The sequence below is a fragment of the Brassica napus genome, chromosome A5 (assembly GCF_020379485.1).
Source record: "Brassica napus cultivar Da-Ae chromosome A5, Da-Ae, whole genome shotgun sequence".
Taxonomy (NCBI): domain Eukaryota; kingdom Viridiplantae; phylum Streptophyta; class Magnoliopsida; order Brassicales; family Brassicaceae; genus Brassica; species Brassica napus.
Genome location: NC_063438.1, coordinates 1,089,643 through 1,107,656, shown reverse-complemented (window position 1 = coordinate 1,107,656; position 18,014 = coordinate 1,089,643). Strand labels below are relative to the sequence as shown.

The window sequence follows — 18,014 nt, the reverse complement described above, 5'->3', positions numbered from 1 at the left end:
GTAATGCAACCTGAATCATTGAAATTTAGATGGCAAAAATGATTAGGAAAAGAGATAAAAAGTTTGGGGCCAATGATTCTAATGGGCCAAAGCACGTGCACGTCGGGGCAGGTCCGTTTAGGACAGCTAATACACAGGTGTGGGGATCTCAGGCTGCAAAGCTGGCCAATGCTGACCCCAGCGTTACTTAATGCGCAACTTGACGACGGTTTCATTCAATTCAAGTCCCGTTGACTAGTCTTTTTTTTACAAGGTTGTTTCCGTCATTTTCAGGCCCTAGATCCACCTCCAATTTAAGTTGTGGTTAATTAAATGCTTGCATAGAAACCTCACCATAAATAAATACATATAATCATTTAATGTGTTCATATCAACTACCGCATTAAAAACCTATACAAGACATGTGAAACTCTTCTTCTTTTTTAACATCTCTAGTACGCCTACTATCTTCTAGCATTACAAAATTAAAATGTTTAATGTACATTTGACAAAAGAATTAATTTCAATTTATGATGTTTTTGTTTGTTTTAATTGATTGTATTGATTACAGTTTAAACTAATCCGTTGATCAGGACAAATATTAGCCGAGAAACCAAACTAAAAAAATAGATAAATTAGATTAAAAAGCTTATATTAAAATATAAATTAATAAATAACCGACAAAAATAATAAATAAAATAGTAGTAGATAAAATAATCATCAAACTAATCCGTTAAATCAGCACAAATATTAGCCAAGAAACAAAACTAAAATTAAATAAACAGGATTAAAAATCTAATCAATAGGAATATTATAATAGTATTAGTCTGAACTCGGAAGTTTATAGTATTAAAATAAATTAATAATTAACCGACAAAAATAATAAATAAAATAGTAGTAGATAAAATAATCATCAAACTAATCCGTTAATCAGCACAAATATTAGCCAAGAAACCAAACTAAAATTAAATCAATAGGACTAAAAATCTAATCACTAGGAATATTATAGTATTATTAAAATAAAATAATAAATAACCGACAAAAATAATAAATAAATAAAAATAGTAGTAGTAAAAGCAGCATAGTGCGTCTTTCCCGAAGTCGTTTTCTATATTCGTTTGAGAAAAGAAAATGGCATAGGGAGTCCTTGGAATCGCTTCTACTTCACTCACCTCTCTCCTCTCTCCTCTCTCCTCTCTCTCTCAAGAGTTAGCTGAGCAGTCTCTCACCAGAAAGCTCTAACCTCACATCACAATCTCCGAACTAACATTTTGATAACAGTCCATCGCATCACTACGTAACCGTAATTTCTACTCAAAACCATTTTATTATTATTCCATCTGATCGTATCTCGAAATGGAGACGGAAGCTTCGGTGACGGAGAATCCAGCGATGACCTTCGACGAGGCTTCCATGGAACGCAGCAAGAGCTTCGTCAAGGCCTTGCAGGTTCCTTCTTCTTCTTCAATCTCTAATCATTCTTTGCTTCTCTGTTTGATTAGATCCATCATCTTCCTTGTATACTCTTGGATCTATGATCTCTTGTTATTTAAACAGGAGCTCAAGAACTTGAGGCCTCAGCTTTACTCGGCTGCTGATTACTGTGAGAAGTCTTATCTCCACAGCGAGCAAAAGCAAATGTATGTTTTTTGAACCATCTCCTTCAGCTACTAACACAGCTTTGAAAGGATTATTTGTTAGTGCATGTACTCTGTTTCTGTTTTAGGGTGTTGGACAATTTAAAGGACTATACTGTGAAGGCTCTGGTGAATGCTGTTGATCATTTGGGAACTGTTGCTTCTAAGCTTACTGATCTCTTTGATCAGCAGAGTTGTGATGTATTGACTATGGAGATGAGAGCTTCTTGTGTTAGTCAGGTAAACGAGATTGTTAATTTAACCCCTTTTGTAGACAGACGTTCTTAAGGTTTGTGTGTTTTTTTTGTTTTTTTGTTAGCAACTGCTTACTTGCCGGACTTATATTGACAAAGAAGGTCTTAGACAGCAGCAGCTATTGGCTGTTATCCCATTGCATCACAAGCATTACATTCTACCAAGTAAGAGTTTTTTTCTTTTGCTGTTGGTGAGATTCTAATGTTCAAAATCTGAGTGTTTTTTTATTTGGATGTTGTTAGATTCTGTTAACAAGCGGGTACACTTTAGTCCGCTGAGACGATCTGAGTCAAGACAGAATCATTCTCAAGCTATCAGCCGTCTTCAACCTTCAGGTGTGTACTGTCAGCATCTTTGAGCTTGGTATTCTAGTTGGTGTGAGATATTGAAACGGTTTTAAGTAATGTTTTGGTTGATTCACTTAGATGCTCCTGCATCGAAATCACTCTCATGGCATTTAGGCGGCTCAGAGACTAAGTCGACACTGAAAGGAACAACCACTGTTGCATCAAGGTAGAGCCCACAAACAGCAGTTTTAGTACTGTTTGATAACTAGTCATCTAACATTTACCTATTGTGCAGCTCCAAAGATTCAAAAGCTTTTGCAAAGACATCTGGAGTGTTCCATCTTTTAGGTATGAGAGCCAGGGAGTTGATAATGAATTAAACATAGCATTTCTTCTAATTACGAAGTGATTTGGGGTCATTTGATGATACATTGAAACACATGCAGGTGATGAAGAGAACATTAAGCCTTTGGTTGGAGGTTCTCAGGTCTCAGGTGTTCCTGGAACATCCTCCATCACAAGGCAGACATACAGTGTTGCCCAGAAGGTAAAGTCTACATGAAACATATATCGCGGACTAGTAAGCTGTGCTAGATGATGTATGTTGGTTTGTTGTTCCTCAGGATATGGAAGCTCCAAAACTCATGACGGGACACAAGTCATTTGACAACCCACGACGAGAGATCATCCAAGCACCTGTGAGGACCAAGAGCGTTCTATCTGCCTTCTTCGTCAAACAGAAAACTCCAAAGCTCAAAGCTGGTTACGTCTAGTGAAAACAACCCTCGAATGAAGTTTCAATATCATCCAACCTTTCTTTGATTTTTTACTGCACGTTCTCTTTTCATGTATAAATTTTCTTAGTTCCAACATCAATGTACCAAGTCAAATAAACATGGTCTCGTGATTAACAAAACTGTGTACCTCAACAATAATAATATGTTTTAAACAAGGCTTTTGAAGTGTAAAGACTCCAGAAAGATTTCTATTAAAGTTAACCTTTGTATCAAACAGACAGCAGAGAACAAGACCCCTAGAGACATCACAAACATCTGACTCAAAGCTTAAACCGACACTAACTCAAGTCTTCAGAGCCTCTTGGATCAGATATCAGTATCTTGGAGCTGGACCATAAACAAACACAACCAAAGGTTACAAAAGAGAATTCAAATAGTCTTAAGACCAAAGTAGCATATGTGACAGTCCAAAGATGCATATGTACCTCTACCAAGTGTTGCCTCAGGCAGCCTCTCTACTGAGTACTTGCGACCCGCCAAGTACATGATAGGCACTCCAGGAACCTGTAAACCAAAGTATTAAGCAATGGACATTTTTTTTTTGAAAATGTATGGACATATCAAAGAATCTTTCACCTTTCGAATCCTTCGCTTCAAGTCTCTATCACAGGTCGCCACCATGAAACACTTATGCTGTATATAACAAGAATAAGTATGTCAAAGAAAGATACAAAGATAGACTATACACCAAGAACCATGAGGCTAGAGCATCAAGACCAAAGCATTACCTGAGTAACTCTGTCAACGAGGCAGTCATCAGCATATGTGCCTTTGTGTACACAAGGTAGTCTCTCGAAGCGAGGATCTTTCGCAATCCTACAAAGCTTACCCAATTTTAGAATCTACCGAAAGAAAAAACGATTGCACTAAGACCCTTTGAAATCTTTTAAGGCAAATACCTAAGAGCAACACGATACTTCTGGCCTAACTTCTCAAGCTCAGCCATGACGCAGTCCGTGATACAAGGAGTGCCTTCACACCCAAAATGATCAAAGGAGAGTGAGAATTATATCTATCCATAACTAAAGACAACTACCAAAGATTGAAGTAACTCACATTTTGCGTTCAAGCAGAACATCATCCCCTGCTCTATATCAATCTATATGAATACAACGAAAAGGGAAGGATATCAATTAGAAACCAAAACGAGATTCCAATAAAGACAATAACACTGTAAAGATTCGAGTATATATAGCTCTGTGTGTACCTTGTTCTGGATAGAGAAGTTGATGAAGTTAGTATCCACCAAAACTCGGTAAGGAGGAACCATATTAGTGTTGTGAGAAAAGAACATCCCTGATGGAACATTCGGACTGATCCCAGAAATAAATAAAGTCAAATCCAAACACATAAAAATTACAACTTTGTAAAAGAGCTTAGCTAAGCTTACACGTTTCTAGGAAGCTCAGTGAGGTCCTTCTTGTTTGGATTCAGAATCTCCTCCTTGTAACTAAAAGAAGAAAAACAATTAAATAACCGTAAAAACATAAACTTTCAATGTAAGAAGAATCGTTTGACTTACTGCTTCAGAGCTTTGTGGCTTATCGTCTTCTTCATGACAGCAAACTTCTGAGGTTTCTTTGCCTTTCCCATCCTTGAACCAAAAAGTACAGAGAGAGAGAGAGAGAACGGGAAGCTAAAATACGGGAGATCGGCGGAGGAAGGAGAGAGGTTTAAGGATGAATCAAGGAGTATTAGAGACGGAGACCGTCAGCTTTTACATAATTTAACACTAATCAAAAGTATAAGCCCAATAACGAAACCCGTCTATGATAATGGGCTTAATTTACAAGGCCCATACTAAATCAAAGAGGAGAAACATCGAGATCCTTCAGAGTAGAGTAGTTATGGCGAGAATGATCTGGAGAGGAGAAGAAGAAAGATTTTTCTCCCTCCAAAATCCTCTTCTTCGTCTCACTATAAATTACGAAACGTCTTCAGATATTTCACCACTCACAGCAAAAAAAAAAAGAGAATCTGCAATCATTCGATACCAGCAAAAAAAAAAAAAGAAAAAAAGATCTAAGAAGAAATTTGTGGATCGCTTTGGTGGATTTTCGTGGTGATTCTGCTACGACTCGAATCGGTTCTCTGTAAGCTCCTTTCTCGTTTCAACGTTTTTAGCTCAACAGTTAGTGTACTGTGGATCTAATTGATTTCATTGGAAGTTGTTAGCTGATGTTATTTGGAAATGCAACTTAATTAATCTTCAATTTGTAATTTGCTGCAGCTGTTATTTGGAGTTTTGGTTTAATTGAGGTTGATCAAAGATGATGCCTATGTACATGAACTCACCACAAGGAGGATACTGTTGTTACCAAGGCTTTGGGAGCTATCCTCATCACGTGACAGCTGATGCCTCGTGTGAACATTGCCCCACTCCGTCGCCTTGTTATGGAAGCTGCGCTCACGGCAACAACTTTCCTGCCTACACTCCTTACTGGCCTCCTTGCTATCATCCCCCACAAGCTCCGTATCATTCGTGCTGGGGGAACCATTCCGGGTTTTATCCTCACGCTCCTCCTTGTTACGTTCATCAGCCGTTCCCTGTTGGTTATCAACATGGTTTTGAGTCTGAGAAGGATGTGACTGGGAAGAACCGATGTACAAAGTGTTCTGCCCCGAAGAATGGCACTGGTGTTGTTATTGAAGAGCATGAGCCTGAGACTGAGAAACGAAGAGACAATGGAGAGGCTGTTAATGATGTCCGTTCCACCAACTATCCTTATCCCATTGTATGGATACCTCATGAGAACGCTAGGAATCAAGAGCATGGAAGCCATAATCAACCTCCTGCTCAGATTAAAGCTCCGGAGAGTACGAAGGTGCAGAAAGCTGATCCTAAGTCTTGGAATGGTTGTTTCCCATTAGACGAGAACACCATCAGGTCGTTGATTCAAAATCAAGACAGGAATAAGCTGCAGAACGGGGAACTACCTTTTGATATCAACAAGCTGAAATCCTTACTGCAGGGTCAGGGACAGGGACAGACCCAGAAGACCAAAGTGCCGGGACAGCTTCAGTATCCTATCTTTTGGATACCTTCTCAGGGGAAAAAGGAAGATGTTGAAGCTTCTGAGAAAAAGGAGTGTGGTAAGGAAGGGATTGACTTGGAGTCCGTCTCCTCTGATCGTTTAAACAACGGTAAAATCGCCCAATGCGACAAAGGAAACCTTGAAGGTCTATCAGATGCGGTGGAGAAGAGGCTCGTGAGAAACATCCCGGTGGAGAGTTATAAAGAACCAACAAGTATTCCCGATAAACCGTTAGAAAACCATCTTCCAGAGCCAACCGAGAAGATTCTGAAGACAGAGCCAGCTGAGGACACAAGGAAAGAGCAGCGTTCGTCTCCACCAAAAGCATCTAGGTTGCCTCCGGTTTGTCTGCGTGTTGACCCGTTGCCGAAGAGGAAAAGTGGTGGTTCCAAATCTCTTAGCCCTCCTAGACGGAAGGAACAAACCTTAATGTCAGAAGAGACCAAGGTCGCTTCTCCGCTGAGCTCTAAGAAGGTCGAAACAAGGACTATTCCTGAATCTTGTAATGTTAAATGTGAAGAGGCAAACAAAGAAAAGAAGTCTGAGGAATGCCTGAAGCCATCAGGAACAAATAAAGACTCAGATTCAACTAAATCTGATCTGCAAGGACTGAAATGTGAGATCGTTGAACCTTGTGAAACTAAGGAGAAGCCTGCGAAGAAGACCTTTTCAGAAGAGGAATCTGCTAGAATTATCCAGTCTAGATTCCGCGGATATGATGTGAGAAGATGGGAGCCGATTAAGAAATTGAAGGAGATAGCCACTGTTCGGAAGCAGATGAGTGATGTTAAAAAGCGTGTTCAGGCGCTAGAACTATCCGCTGATCAGCACACAGAAGGAAAGGAGATCGTAGTTCTTGGTGAAATGGTGATGAGCCTTCTGTTAAAACTTGATTCTGTCCAGGTATGCATGAAAGACTAATTAATCTTTTGTGTTTATCATTTACACAATTCCACTGACAGAGCTCAATATTAGTTAATCCTACATGTTGTACTCGAAATTGTTGGTGATAGTTTTGAGAACTTATCATTTTTCTTGCAGGGTTTGCATCCTAGTATTAGAGATTATAGAAAATCTTTGGCTAGAGAGCTCTCGGACATGCAGGAGAACATTGACTCCTTGAAAAAGAGTAGTGTTGAAAAAGTGGCTGTGGAGGAACAAGTGGATAATGCCTCACAGTCACAGATCAGTGATCCTCTTGTGAACTTGGAGCACCGTCAGCTTGCAGAAGAGAACAAAATGGTCTCTGATTCGAATGCGGAGAAGGTTTGTCCTGCTTCTTCCGAGGAACATCTTACGAGTCTCAAGAACACCACAGATGGACAGCTGGTGGCTGAAGCAGAAGAAGTAACTGGGTTGTCTGAAACCTTAGCTACGGATCCTGAGCCAGCTTCTGAAACAGGCGTATGTGAAGCGGACTCGACAACCATTCCAGAGAAAATTGAAGCGCCTGAGGCTATGTTACCGATCAATCCATCATCAGCTGATGGAAATAAAATGACAGTGGCGAACAAGGAGGACAAAGTCATGGTCAAGAAGTTGGAGGAGCTGTTGCCTGAATTGCAAGAAGAGGTGGAAACGACCCTTGGCTCGGAAAATACCTCCGAGGTTTCTGAAACTGTGGCCAACGGTTCTGATGGCGACAGAAAGACAGACGATGATTACGTACTGTCTTCAGAGAAAATTGAAGCGGTTGAGACTGTTCAACCAGTCAATACATCGTCAGCTGATGCAAATGAAATGACAGTGACCAATATTGATGAAGACAAAGCCACGGTGGAGAAATTGGAGGATCCCCTGCACGAATTGCCGCAAGTGGTTGAAGCAACTGGTGGATCGGGTTTTGAAGGCGTGACGAAGTCTCTGAAACTGTGGCCAGCGCTCCTGAGAATGAAGACGGAAAGGGAGAAGACGATTACGTCTTGCCTTCAGAGGAAAATGAAGCGGTTGAGACTGTTGTACCAGTCAATTCATCTTCAGCTGATGCGGACGAAATGACAGTAACCGATGTTGTCGAAGACCAAGTCATGGTGGAGAAGCTGGAGGAGCCGCAAGTGGTGGAAACGACAGATGAACAAGCTTTTGAAGGCCTGGGAAATGGTACCGAAGTCTCTGAAGCTGTGGCCGACGTGTCTGAGACTGAAGACAGAAAGGGAGACGATGATTCCGTATTGCCTTCAGAGAAAGATGTGGAACTGTCTGACTTACCTGTTGGAGTGATTGATGATGAAGTGCAGCTTCTTACACAGGATTCATTATCATCCCCTGGAGAGGAGAAGACTGTTGTGGACACTGAAACAGCGAGCAAGGAGGGGACTAACGTTGACCACTCATTCACTGGCATAAGCCAGGAGTCTAAACTTGGGATGTCAGAAGAAACAAAAAAGCTGATGGAGGAGAACCAACGCTTCAAGGAAACAGTGGAGACGCTAGTAAAGGCGGGCAGAGAACAACTCGAAGTCATATCGAAATTAACAGGTCGAGTCAAAAGCCTAGAGAAGAAACTGTCACAGAAGAAGAGGACTCATGTTGGACGTCGAAAACCCAACCGTGGAAAGCAAACAACCAAACCAATGGCTGCAAGTTGTACTGATGCCGTAATGTAAAACAATTAATTTTGTGTGTTCTTGTCTCCACATATCTTGTATCCATCTCTATATAAAAGTGTGTGTTTTTGAAATTGCCTCTGTTCTTGATCTACTTGTAATTTGTAAATGGAAACTTCTGTGTGTCCCATTTCATTCTGTTTACCGGAAGGATCAAGTAGCGTTTCCTCATGGTCTGAACTCAGAACCAAGATTCAATTCAGCGCGTGCATGGGGGTGTCGAGGCCCAAATATTGGCCCGTTAGTATTTTTGGTTGAGGCAACTCTCAGCCCATAAGTGGACAATTAAAAGAAGTACAATGAAGTTTATTATCACCCATGGCCATCATTATGAGTTATTTGTGACTAATGGTACTTTATACTACTTAGGGAGTGTAGGGAGGGGACCATAACACGTAGTAAATTGCATGTATACTTTTATTACATTTACTTAGACAATTCATTTTGGAGAAAAGGCAATGAGTGTGTGTGTGGCTCATGCGGACATAGCCATCCTTTTCATGTTCATTTTCTTCTTTCTCATTTCACGTTTCATTGTCTACTAGCCGTCAAAAACATTCAATCTATTGTGGTCCCCTTTCACGTCCCAAAGTCTTCTTTTTTGTTTGTTAACAAGACCATTTACACATTACACTCATCTCCATGATCTCCTATGTTTTCTCATTACAACAACAACAACGTTAGAAAATGTTTAAAAAAAAAAAACAACAACAACGTTGGAATGAAAGTTAACATGTGCAAGAGAAAAGAATAAGTAATGATCTACTCTCACTCTCACCTAATCTATGGTTAAAAGTGCTGGTCATAATAACATTGGAGCTGTAGTCTAGCATTAAAAGGACCAGGAATCTTGAAGCATGGTCATTTTTCTGATACGAATGATCTTTTATTTATTTTAATCTTTCCTTAAAAACTCCCATTTGACCTCATAATGGCTCTATTAACCTACTCTCAATCCCTAAGCTTACTAGCACAAGGTTGTTAGTTAACTCCATGTTTATCAATATATTTGAGTTTATCATTACAGATGCCATTTCCATCTTTGTCTTGTGAAAGTTTGCGTTTAATTCATTCACTATGTCTCTGAACATACATCAAACACTGTTTTGTTTTGTGAATAGTACAGTTTGCCAAATATAAAAATATGTATATTTTATAGGACTTATTTGCCAAATAACCAAAAAAAAAGAGTAATTAGATTTTTAGTGAAAGGTTAGAGAGAGATAGGAAGAGAAATAAGGAGAGAGGGAGTGTTTTTGGTTAGATAGTGGGTTTGTGTTTTTTTTTATAGTTATAGGGTGCAATTTCTCTATTTTATAAGTTTTAACGGTGACTTATATTTTTTTTGTAGGAGTAAAAAATATCTGAAGCCAATATAAATTCAAAATCAAAAAATAGTTTCTCTCAAAATAACGAAATAATTTTCCGGTAAAAACAATAAAAAAAAGGTGACAAGATTTCACATGTAATAGTATTTATATCAATCACACGCATCCTCTCTGTCTCTGACTGAAAAAGAAGTATCAGTGAGGAGATACATTACCCATTGCAGTAAATAAAAATCTATGAGCTTTGTTGGGAAAAAGAAAAGTCAGAGTTAACTCGTAACCTTTGTCGGAAGAGAGAGTAATCATAAGCTTTTGGACACTTAAAACCAAATGACTTAATCATTCGATTAAACATTCGTACCCCTCAAAGAAAGATCCAACATTTTTAAGGATAAAGCCCACTGTAATCTGAAAGAAGATAGGAACAAAGATAGACGACTTGAGAGTGTCGAGACAAGAAACTGTAGGCTCCAAACAAGAGACAACACAAACATCCTCATTAATCCGACATTCCCCGTCTTAAGAAGGAGACAATTCTCCATTTTAAGCAGCTTCTCTGAGGAGAGATGGAGAGAGAGTGTGAAGGAGAAGGAGACATTGAAAAAAAGCTGAGACGAAGTTTCTACATGGGTAATTGCAGTAAAAGAGCTGGTCCTTCTACTCCTCCACCCACGTGGCGACTCGGAGCTTCCTCCTCTAAAGAGTTCTTGGTGAATTCTGATGTTTCCGTCAGGAAACTGTGCGCAGAGCTTTGGGAAACAGAGCATTTCAGACCACCGGTTGGTTTACCACGGTGTCGACGACGTGATTCCGATGTGGATTCGCCTTGTGATCATCAGGTAAACACTTTGTCTTAACGGGTTTATGTTGGGTTTTAATCTTCTTACTGGGTTGCTCGTAAAGTTTTGATCTTTGCCGGAAGAAACTCCACCGGAAAAATCTTGTGTTCTGTAAAGTTCTGATCTTTGTGATGGAATCTACTTAAAGACTAGATCTTTGATTTGCAGCCACCAAGTAGAGGTACTAGCTTGAGGAGACAGGTTGATGATCATAGACTTGTTCAGAGACATGGCGACTTGTTGCAACCAATCACTCCTTCAAGTTCCAGCAACCATTCTTTGGAGGTGATCACAAAAAAAAACAGACTTTTTTTTTTGATGTTTAAGTCTTGTTTTTGAGTGTGTGTTTGGTTTAATGTTATTTGTAGGTTGTGAAACGTAAACCAGCGTTTAGTCAGACCGGTTCGTCGATGGCTGCTAAGTCTGCTAGCTACGGTTTAGGTTCGTCTACGAAGCTTCTCAAGGTGCTAAACCGGATATGGAGTCTGGAAGAACAGAACACTGCTAACACTTCTTTGGTCAAAGCTCTAAAGATGGAGTTGGATGAGTGTAGAGCTGAGATCAAGGAGGTGCAGCATCGTGAGAAGCAGAGTTATAGGAGAGTATGCAAGAAAAAAGAGGAGGAAGAAGAAGAGATAAAGGATGTGTTGAGATCCATGAAGAAGGAGTTGGATGAAGAGAGGGAAGTTAGAAAGAAGTCAGAGAGTATGCACCGGAAGCTAACACGTGAGCTTTGTGAAGCTAAGCATTGTTTAACAAAGGCTTTGAAAGATCTTGAGAACGAGAGAAAGGAACGTGTTGTTGTGGAAGATCTCTGCGATGAGTTTGCTAAAACGGTTAAAGATTATGAAGATAAGGAGAGGAGGAGAAGGTCACATTCGAGTCAAAGTGATTCAGGTTATATTCATCAAAGGGTTTGCTTGAAAGAACTTGAGGAAGGACTCAAAAGGCGTTCGAGAAGAGATAACAAGCTGCAGCTTAAGAGGTCTGTTCAAGTTCTTAATCTATCTATGTCTTCTGAAGGAGACAAGATTCATCCAGAGGTTGGAACTCCAAGGAAGGTTGATGATTTGGAAATGTCTAGAACTTTCTCGAAGAGTGTGATGGTGAGAGAGGAGAGTCGTAGTCTGAAGGATAAGCTGATGGAAGCTCGTGTAGAGAGTCGACGTTTACGTTCTTTGAAGTCTACTCCGAGTCATCCGGTTCAAGCCATTTGATTAGAAATCTTGTCTTGTCTTGTCTTATGCTTTGCTAAATTTGTATTTGATAATTAAACATAGGGTTGGTTAACTGGTGTACTAATTTTATGGATTCTCTTAATATTCGTTATAAATGGTAAATAGACAAGTCAAAAGGATGTGTCGGTAATTGCATTTTTAACCAAACTCCACCAGCCATTATCTATAGTACTAAAAGGTAAACACTCGAGCAAAGATATTGCAAATAAGGGCCCGTACTCTCTCTTTCTCTCGATTCTTTTCCGTATATTAAAAGAGAATCTAAGTAGCAAGATTATGTTAAGTTTCTAATTAGTGACAATATCTACTTCCATTTTCTTCCTACTATGATTTTCCATTTTTATAACATTGTTTCCATAATCGTCCTTTGAAGTAGAACTAGGGCTTTTTGCTACTTTTTTGGTAAAAGGTTTTTGCTACTTCATCTATATAAACCACTATATAATCTTCATCATACCTTTGACCAAAAAAAAAAAAAAAAATCTTCATCATACCATTAGCTACTTAGCTTACGAGCTACTTTTATTTAATCCTTTCGTTTTGTTTCACTATCTTTTTGTACTATGGCTTTTAAAGCGTAACCGAAGGAGCTCCCTTCGTTCAAAACGAGGAGGACAAGATTTAAGGAAATAAAAGCAGAAAATCTAATTGTTCATGGATTCCCTCATTGAGTGCTTGAATAATGAGCACTTTTACTGGGGTTTGCATGGCCTCTTAGATCTTCTCTCTTTCTCTACCGATATATATCCTTCTCTTCTCTTCGTTTGGATTGAAGGGAGCTCCTGTTCCTTTTCTCTTGTTTATATACACTTTTCTATATAATATATATTTGCATATTGTGCTTTTGAAAAGTTTTATATACACGTAATTATTTCTTATATGTTTGACAACTATAAAGAATATTTTAAGGATAATTTCTTTAACTATATTCATGGTTGGGTAAGGTTCAACCAACCTTCTTCTTGATCCAAACAACGTGGGAATTTTCTAATGATTCCTTGTTTCAGTTTGATGTTTTTAATTTGTAGGTCTTTGTGGTTGATGCTTGCATTGAAGCGTCATTGATGCTCTGCTTAATATGGGAAGATATATATCGTGGGCCAGTTTCAATATATGATATGAATGCTGTTTATTTATTGGGATCTCAATCAAATTAAACATAACTAGCAATGTCTTAATGTAGGTTGTTTTATTTACAATGAGAACTCTTACATAACTAACTGAGTTATGTGCTTGTTTTATGTTTTTATCATGCAACCTTGGCCTGTATTCATTTGGTTCAGTTTGGTCTAATTAAATTGTAAATTACGTTGGATCTTGTATAGAATAATTTACAAGTGTTATATGTTTACTTATCTATTAACCTAAAACGTCCTTTTTATTGTCAATCGCCATCAAATTATTTCATATGTTACTAAAATGAACACATCTTAGTTAGAAATTTAGAATGGGGGACATGTAACCGAATAATATCCTAAATATTGACTCAATACGTTTTCTATTACATGAATATAAACAAATTATGGTCTATTCAGTTAGTTAACATTGTTTGTTTTAAAACATATATTGTGTTTTATAAATTATAGTTAGTTTGATTGTAACACATACATTAGTTCAAATGGTCACCTCTAGTAGACTAGTTGTCGTGTGGCCTACCACGAAGTGTAAAACGGATTGGTTAGTCAAAAATTGTGTTCATGACATCCAATTAACCTATGATAGTTGCATGGTCAAGCTTTCAATTAATGTTCAAAATTAACAAAGTCTGTAAGAAGTTGAACTTTTTAAATAAAGAAACTCCAGAATAGACTTTTGATTCAAAGCTCCCAAACAAACATCAAACGAGATTAGGCATTGCCGTTTGTTGAACGAATTGTCTTCTTACAAAAGTCTACGCTTTCCAACCAATTACACTACAAACTTTTCCTATTACCAGAACAACACAAATACAACTCAACTTTTCTTTTCTTCTAATTACGTAAATTCTAAGCCTCTCCCACAAAACTTAATTTATTTCTATAAACTATTTCTGGATAATTGATTTAAGTTTCTTATGAGATTTTTTTTATATAAATTTTTGTTTCCAATTTTAATATACGTAACCAACATTTTTTGGACTAAATAAGAATATGAAAATGAAAATTTAATACCGATTTTTTTTATTTTCAGACAATTGCAATGCCTATGAAAAATTAAAGTAAGTATTAAAACTGTACTAAACATGATTAAATAAAGTTTTATTAAATTAAAACCTATGGAGACCGAACCTGATTTAAGCATTAGAACAGTACTAAACACGATTAAATAAAGGTTTATTAAATTAAAACCTATAGAGACCGAACCTGATTTAAGCATTAGAACAGAACTAAACACGATTAAATAAATCCTTTATTAAATTAAAGAGACCGAAGCTGATTGCCGCGCTAACTAACAAAACCGGTTGTCTTAATTTAGACATCCATCCATTTTATCAATACGCTACCGACCTGTAACCGTAACCGTTCAACTTCCTTTCTCCAATTAAAAAAAAAAAAACACATTTCTAGGGTTTGTTCCTCATTTTCGAATTTGACCCCTTCTTCTTCTTCCCGATTCAAATCTGTTCGATTCTTCGCCGGAAGAGAAGACGGAGAGAGAGAGAGGGTTTCGAGAAAAAAAAGGAAGTTATGAGAGGCTCCTCCAACGACGCCGATCTATTCGACCCCAAGACGGAGATGGACTCCAATTTCTCTCGCCACGGTTCTTCCTCCTCCTCCTCCGAAGGCGATTTCGGATTCGCCTTCAACGACAGCAACTTCTCCGACCGTTTGCTCCGGATCGAGATCATGGGCGGTGCTTCGTCGGATTCCACGTCTGATGTCGGCGAAGGAGGGTGCACGAGTATTGCCGATTGGGCTCGTCATCGCAAGAGGAGAAGAGAGGACAACAACAAGAAGGATAATGGTTATCTATTCAACCGATTAAAAATCTCGGTTTAGGGCTTTTGATCAATTGAACCGATTGAAATTTTTAATTAGTTTAGGGATTTTGATTTCTCCTTTATAAGAAAGTTAATTAACTATGATGTTTTGGATTTGCAGTTACGGTTTCGGACATTGTGGCGTGTCCTGAAGAGCAGATTATAACGGATAATAACCAACCAGATTTGGATGATAATCTTGATGAAGAAGGAGAGGCTATGGTGGAAGAGGAGGAGACTCTCTCAGGTTCTTTCTTGAGATTGCATTTTTAATTTAATTTTTTTTTTTCTAAGGTAGCTTGTGTAAAATTTTATAGTAAAATGTTTTTTTTTAGGTGATGATGATGCATCTAGTGAGCCGAACTGGGGGATGGATCAATCTACTGTTGTTAATGTTAAGGAGCTGCATATTAGCTCTCCTATCTTGGCTGCTAAAAGCCCTTTCTTTTACAAGGTTCCTTTCTTCTTATTTTGAGTCTTATTGGTTTGTTTATGTTACATGTAACACTGTCCTTTGCTTCTTGTTGTAGCTGTTTTCTAATGGAATGAGGGAATCAGAACAAAGACATGTAACCCTTAGAATTAGTGCACAAGGTATGACACTTACATGTTGGCTTTTGATTCTTTATTCCTTTTTTTATTAACTCTGTTACTGATTTATGGTTTTTATTTATGGTATTTATTTATTTACTTACGGTATTTTGGTATTTATTTTTTGTATTTATTTATGGTTTTTTGTATCTGTGAGAGCTCACAATGTTGATTTTTTCATGCTGTGTGTTTTGATGGCAGAGGAAGGTGCTTTGATGGAGCTTTTAAACTTTGTGTACAGCAACTCTCTAACTGTCACAACAGCACCTGCTTTACTAGATGTTCTCATGGCTGCTGACAAGTTTGAGGTTGCTTCCTGCATGAGGTACTGCAGTAGACTTCTCCGCAATATGCCTATGACTCCCGATTCCGCTTTGCTCTATCTCGACCTCCCCTCCAGCGTTTTAATGGCCGAAGCTGTCCAGCCTCTAACCGATGCAGCTAAACAGTTCCTTGCCTCGCGTTTCAAGGATATCACCAAGTAATTAAAATACTACTCCAAAAAATGCATTCACTTAAAAGAGTGTTGTGAAGTTAAACCAGTTTTGTTTACAGGTTTCAGGAGGAGGTTATGGCCTTACCGTTGGCTGGAATCGAGGCGATACTATCGAGCGATGATCTCCAAATTGCTTCAGAGGACGCTGTTTACGACTTTGTGTTGAAATGGGCGAGGGGACAGTACAGTTCGTTGGAAGACCGTAGAGAGATTCTAGGCTCACGCCTTGCTCTTTACATACGCTTCCCATACATGACGTGCAGAAAACTCAAAAAGGTGCTAACCTGCAGCGACTTTGACCACGAAGTAGCGTCAAAGCAAGTCCTAGAAGCGCTCTTCTTCAAAGCGGAAGCTCCTCACAGGCAACGCATCCTAGCAGCTGAAGGATCAGACTCAACGAACCGCCGGTTCATAGAGAGGGCTTACAAATACAGACCCGTGAAAGTAGTCGAGTTCGAGCTTCCTCGCCCGCAGTGTGTAGTGTACCTTGACTTGAAGCGAGAGGAGTGCACAGGACTGTTCCCTTCGGGGAGAGTCTACTCTCAGGCCTTTCATTTAGGAGGTCAAGGCTTCTTCCTCTCTGCGCATTGCAACATGGACCAGCAAAGCTCGTTCCACTGCTTTGGTCTGTTCCTTGGGATGCAAGAGAAAGGAGCTGTGAGCTTTGGTGTGGACTACGAGTTCGCGGCTAGAGAGAAGCCTTCGCAGGATTACGCTTGCAAGTACAAAGGGAACTACACGTTCACTGGTGGCAAAGCGGTTGGTTACAGGAACCTCTTCGGGATCCCTTGGACTTCGTTTATCGCTGAGGATAGTCAGTACTTCATCGATGGCATTCTCCATCTCCGTGCTGAGCTCACTATTAAACGAACAGACCTTCACTGATCAACATCTCTCTTTGCGAGTCTCCTCTACCCTCTCCATGTAGTAAGCTCAAAGCAAGAGTGTCTTTTGTAATTTGCTTACGGAGCAGTAAAAGAGTATCCACGCTGTAAATTTAATTGGAATTTATCTATTTGCACTAGTTTCTCTTCACCTTAAACCCAAGACGGGAAATAAAATTGGGCCTAATATATGAGATGGGCCTATAATATTATTGGAACTTCATTGGAATCTATTTGCACTACTTTCACTTACCTTAACCCAAGATTATCCACGCTGTAAACTTAATTGGAATTTTATCACTAGGTTCTCATAGGCATGGACGCGTTCGGGTCGTCGAGGTCGGGAACATGTGGATCCAATATGCATTTGTAAAATTTCGGTTCGGGTTCGGATCGGTTCGAATCTATAACTAAAAACTCTATAAAATACTAGTTCGGATCCGGATCAGGTTTGGATATTTAGAATCTGAAAAAACGTAAAATAATCATATATATCTAAAATTTTACAAAATAACTTAAATTAAACTTTTAATAATTAAAACGAAACATCTTTAAATTTTAAATTGTCGAGGCCTAGTTAGGGCCTAACATATGAGATGGGCCTTATAATATGGGTTCTACGAGGGTCACTCTGTAAGACCATCATGTTCTGGTGTGAACAATTGAACATGAAGGCTTTGAGACGTTCAAACAATGCGGCTAGAGTGAGTGGTACGTCAAGGAATAAGTGAAAAGTGTCAAGGGTAATAGCGGAAAACTTATAGAATATTCGAGTCCTCGTCACATGCGGGCCCATATAAATGCGTAAGACTATCTTGCTTACCAGACGGACACGTCATTTTGTCGGAAAGACATTTGGACCGTCGATTTATATCTCTTTTTTCTGACTTCGACCCCACACGTAGCAATAATAAATCCTTTTTTTCTCCATTACATTATTGATCGCCACGTCAGATGATTCGAGTTATATATATACACACGTTTTATTCTTACTCGAGGCGGCGTTAAAGCTGCATCACCGTCGGATTTTTCAGAACTAAACGGCCTAGATTCGAAAGTGACGTGGTCTTTGCCTTCGCTTAC

General features: G+C 38.9%; 5 protein-coding genes across 5 annotated transcripts; 4 read left to right on the top strand and 1 right to left on the bottom strand.

Moving 5' to 3' along the window:
* The first annotated feature begins 1,070 nt into the window (after window positions 1-1,070).
* On the top strand, window positions 1,071-3,114 carry LOC106450709 (protein ABIL1). Its single transcript, XM_013892429.3, has 9 exons — window positions 1,071-1,428; window positions 1,537-1,619; window positions 1,706-1,856; window positions 1,936-2,035; window positions 2,114-2,206; window positions 2,297-2,384; window positions 2,454-2,506; window positions 2,605-2,705; window positions 2,782-3,114. The coding sequence occupies exons 1-9, from the start codon at window positions 1,336-1,338 to the stop codon at window positions 2,929-2,931; spliced, it is 912 nt and encodes a 303-aa protein (XP_013747883.2). The 5' UTR covers window positions 1,071-1,335; the 3' UTR covers window positions 2,932-3,114.
* Window positions 3,041-4,670, bottom strand: LOC106450710 (rRNA-processing protein FCF1 homolog). The gene is made up of 9 exons (XM_013892430.3): window positions 4,478-4,670; window positions 4,346-4,405; window positions 4,163-4,268; window positions 4,012-4,054; window positions 3,855-3,927; window positions 3,684-3,771; window positions 3,532-3,588; window positions 3,381-3,459; window positions 3,041-3,282 (listed from the first exon to the last, which is right to left on the bottom strand). Exons 1-9 carry the CDS (start codon window positions 4,546-4,548, stop codon window positions 3,269-3,271), a joined length of 591 nt encoding a protein of 196 aa, XP_013747884.1. The 5' UTR covers window positions 4,549-4,670; the 3' UTR covers window positions 3,041-3,268.
* A 116-nt stretch (window positions 4,671-4,786) lies between these two features.
* LOC106450708 (BAG family molecular chaperone regulator 6) lies at window positions 4,787-8,670 on the top strand. Its single transcript, XM_013892428.3, is given in 4 exon segments — window positions 4,787-5,048; window positions 5,186-6,893; window positions 7,032-7,839; window positions 7,842-8,670. Coding segments are annotated over 3 exon segments (3,231 nt in total). The 5' UTR covers window positions 4,787-5,048; window positions 5,186-5,225; the 3' UTR covers window positions 8,597-8,670.
* Window positions 8,671-10,170: 1,500 nt separating this feature from the next.
* Window positions 10,171-12,053, top strand: LOC106450711 (uncharacterized protein At5g41620). The gene is made up of 3 exons (XM_013892431.3): window positions 10,171-10,763; window positions 10,932-11,048; window positions 11,132-12,053. Exons 1-3 carry the CDS (start codon window positions 10,491-10,493, stop codon window positions 11,978-11,980), a joined length of 1,239 nt encoding a protein of 412 aa, XP_013747885.2. The 5' UTR covers window positions 10,171-10,490; the 3' UTR covers window positions 11,981-12,053.
* Window positions 12,054-14,486: 2,433 nt separating this feature from the next.
* Window positions 14,487-17,082, top strand: LOC106450713 (BTB/POZ domain-containing protein At2g46260). The gene is made up of 6 exons (XM_013892432.3): window positions 14,487-14,944; window positions 15,082-15,207; window positions 15,296-15,414; window positions 15,491-15,554; window positions 15,753-16,032; window positions 16,107-17,082. The coding sequence occupies exons 1-6, from the start codon at window positions 14,668-14,670 to the stop codon at window positions 16,930-16,932; spliced, it is 1,692 nt and encodes a 563-aa protein (XP_013747886.2). The 5' UTR covers window positions 14,487-14,667; the 3' UTR covers window positions 16,933-17,082.
* The last annotated feature ends 932 nt before the right edge of the window (window positions 17,083-18,014 follow it).

Bases quoted from the DNA above. Each gene is read 5' to 3' on its own strand.
- LOC106450709 (XM_013892429.3), top strand. From the start codon at position 1,336: ATGGAGACGGAAGCTTCGGTGACGGAGAATCCAGCGATGACCTTCGAC. The intron at 1,857-1,935 runs GTAAACGAGATT...TTTTTTTGTTAG, and splicing joins GAGCTTCTTGTGTTAGTCAG to CAACTGCTTACTTGCCGGAC. The intron at 2,385-2,453 runs GTAGAGCCCACA...CCTATTGTGCAG, and splicing joins ACAACCACTGTTGCATCAAG to CTCCAAAGATTCAAAAGCTT.
- LOC106450710 (XM_013892430.3), bottom strand. From the start codon at position 4,548: ATGGGAAAGGCAAAGAAACCTCAGAAGTTTGCTGTCATGAAGAAGACG. The intron at 4,406-4,477 runs GTAAGTCAAACG...TTCTTCTTTTAG, and splicing joins AGCCACAAAGCTCTGAAGCA to TTACAAGGAGGAGATTCTGA. The intron at 3,928-4,011 runs GTGAGTTACTTC...TTGGGTGTGAAG, and splicing joins GTTCTGCTTGAACGCAAAAT to GCACTCCTTGTATCACGGAC.
- LOC106450711 (XM_013892431.3), top strand. From the start codon at position 10,491: ATGGAGAGAGAGTGTGAAGGAGAAGGAGACATTGAAAAAAAGCTGAGA. The intron at 10,764-10,931 runs GTAAACACTTTG...TTTGATTTGCAG, and splicing joins ATTCGCCTTGTGATCATCAG to CCACCAAGTAGAGGTACTAG. The intron at 11,049-11,131 runs GTGATCACAAAA...TGTTATTTGTAG, and splicing joins CCAGCAACCATTCTTTGGAG to GTTGTGAAACGTAAACCAGC.
- LOC106450713 (XM_013892432.3), top strand. From the start codon at position 14,668: ATGAGAGGCTCCTCCAACGACGCCGATCTATTCGACCCCAAGACGGAG. The intron at 14,945-15,081 runs GTTATCTATTCA...TTGGATTTGCAG, and splicing joins CAACAACAAGAAGGATAATG to TTACGGTTTCGGACATTGTG. The intron at 15,208-15,295 runs GTTCTTTCTTGA...GTTTTTTTTTAG, and splicing joins AGAGGAGGAGACTCTCTCAG to GTGATGATGATGCATCTAGT.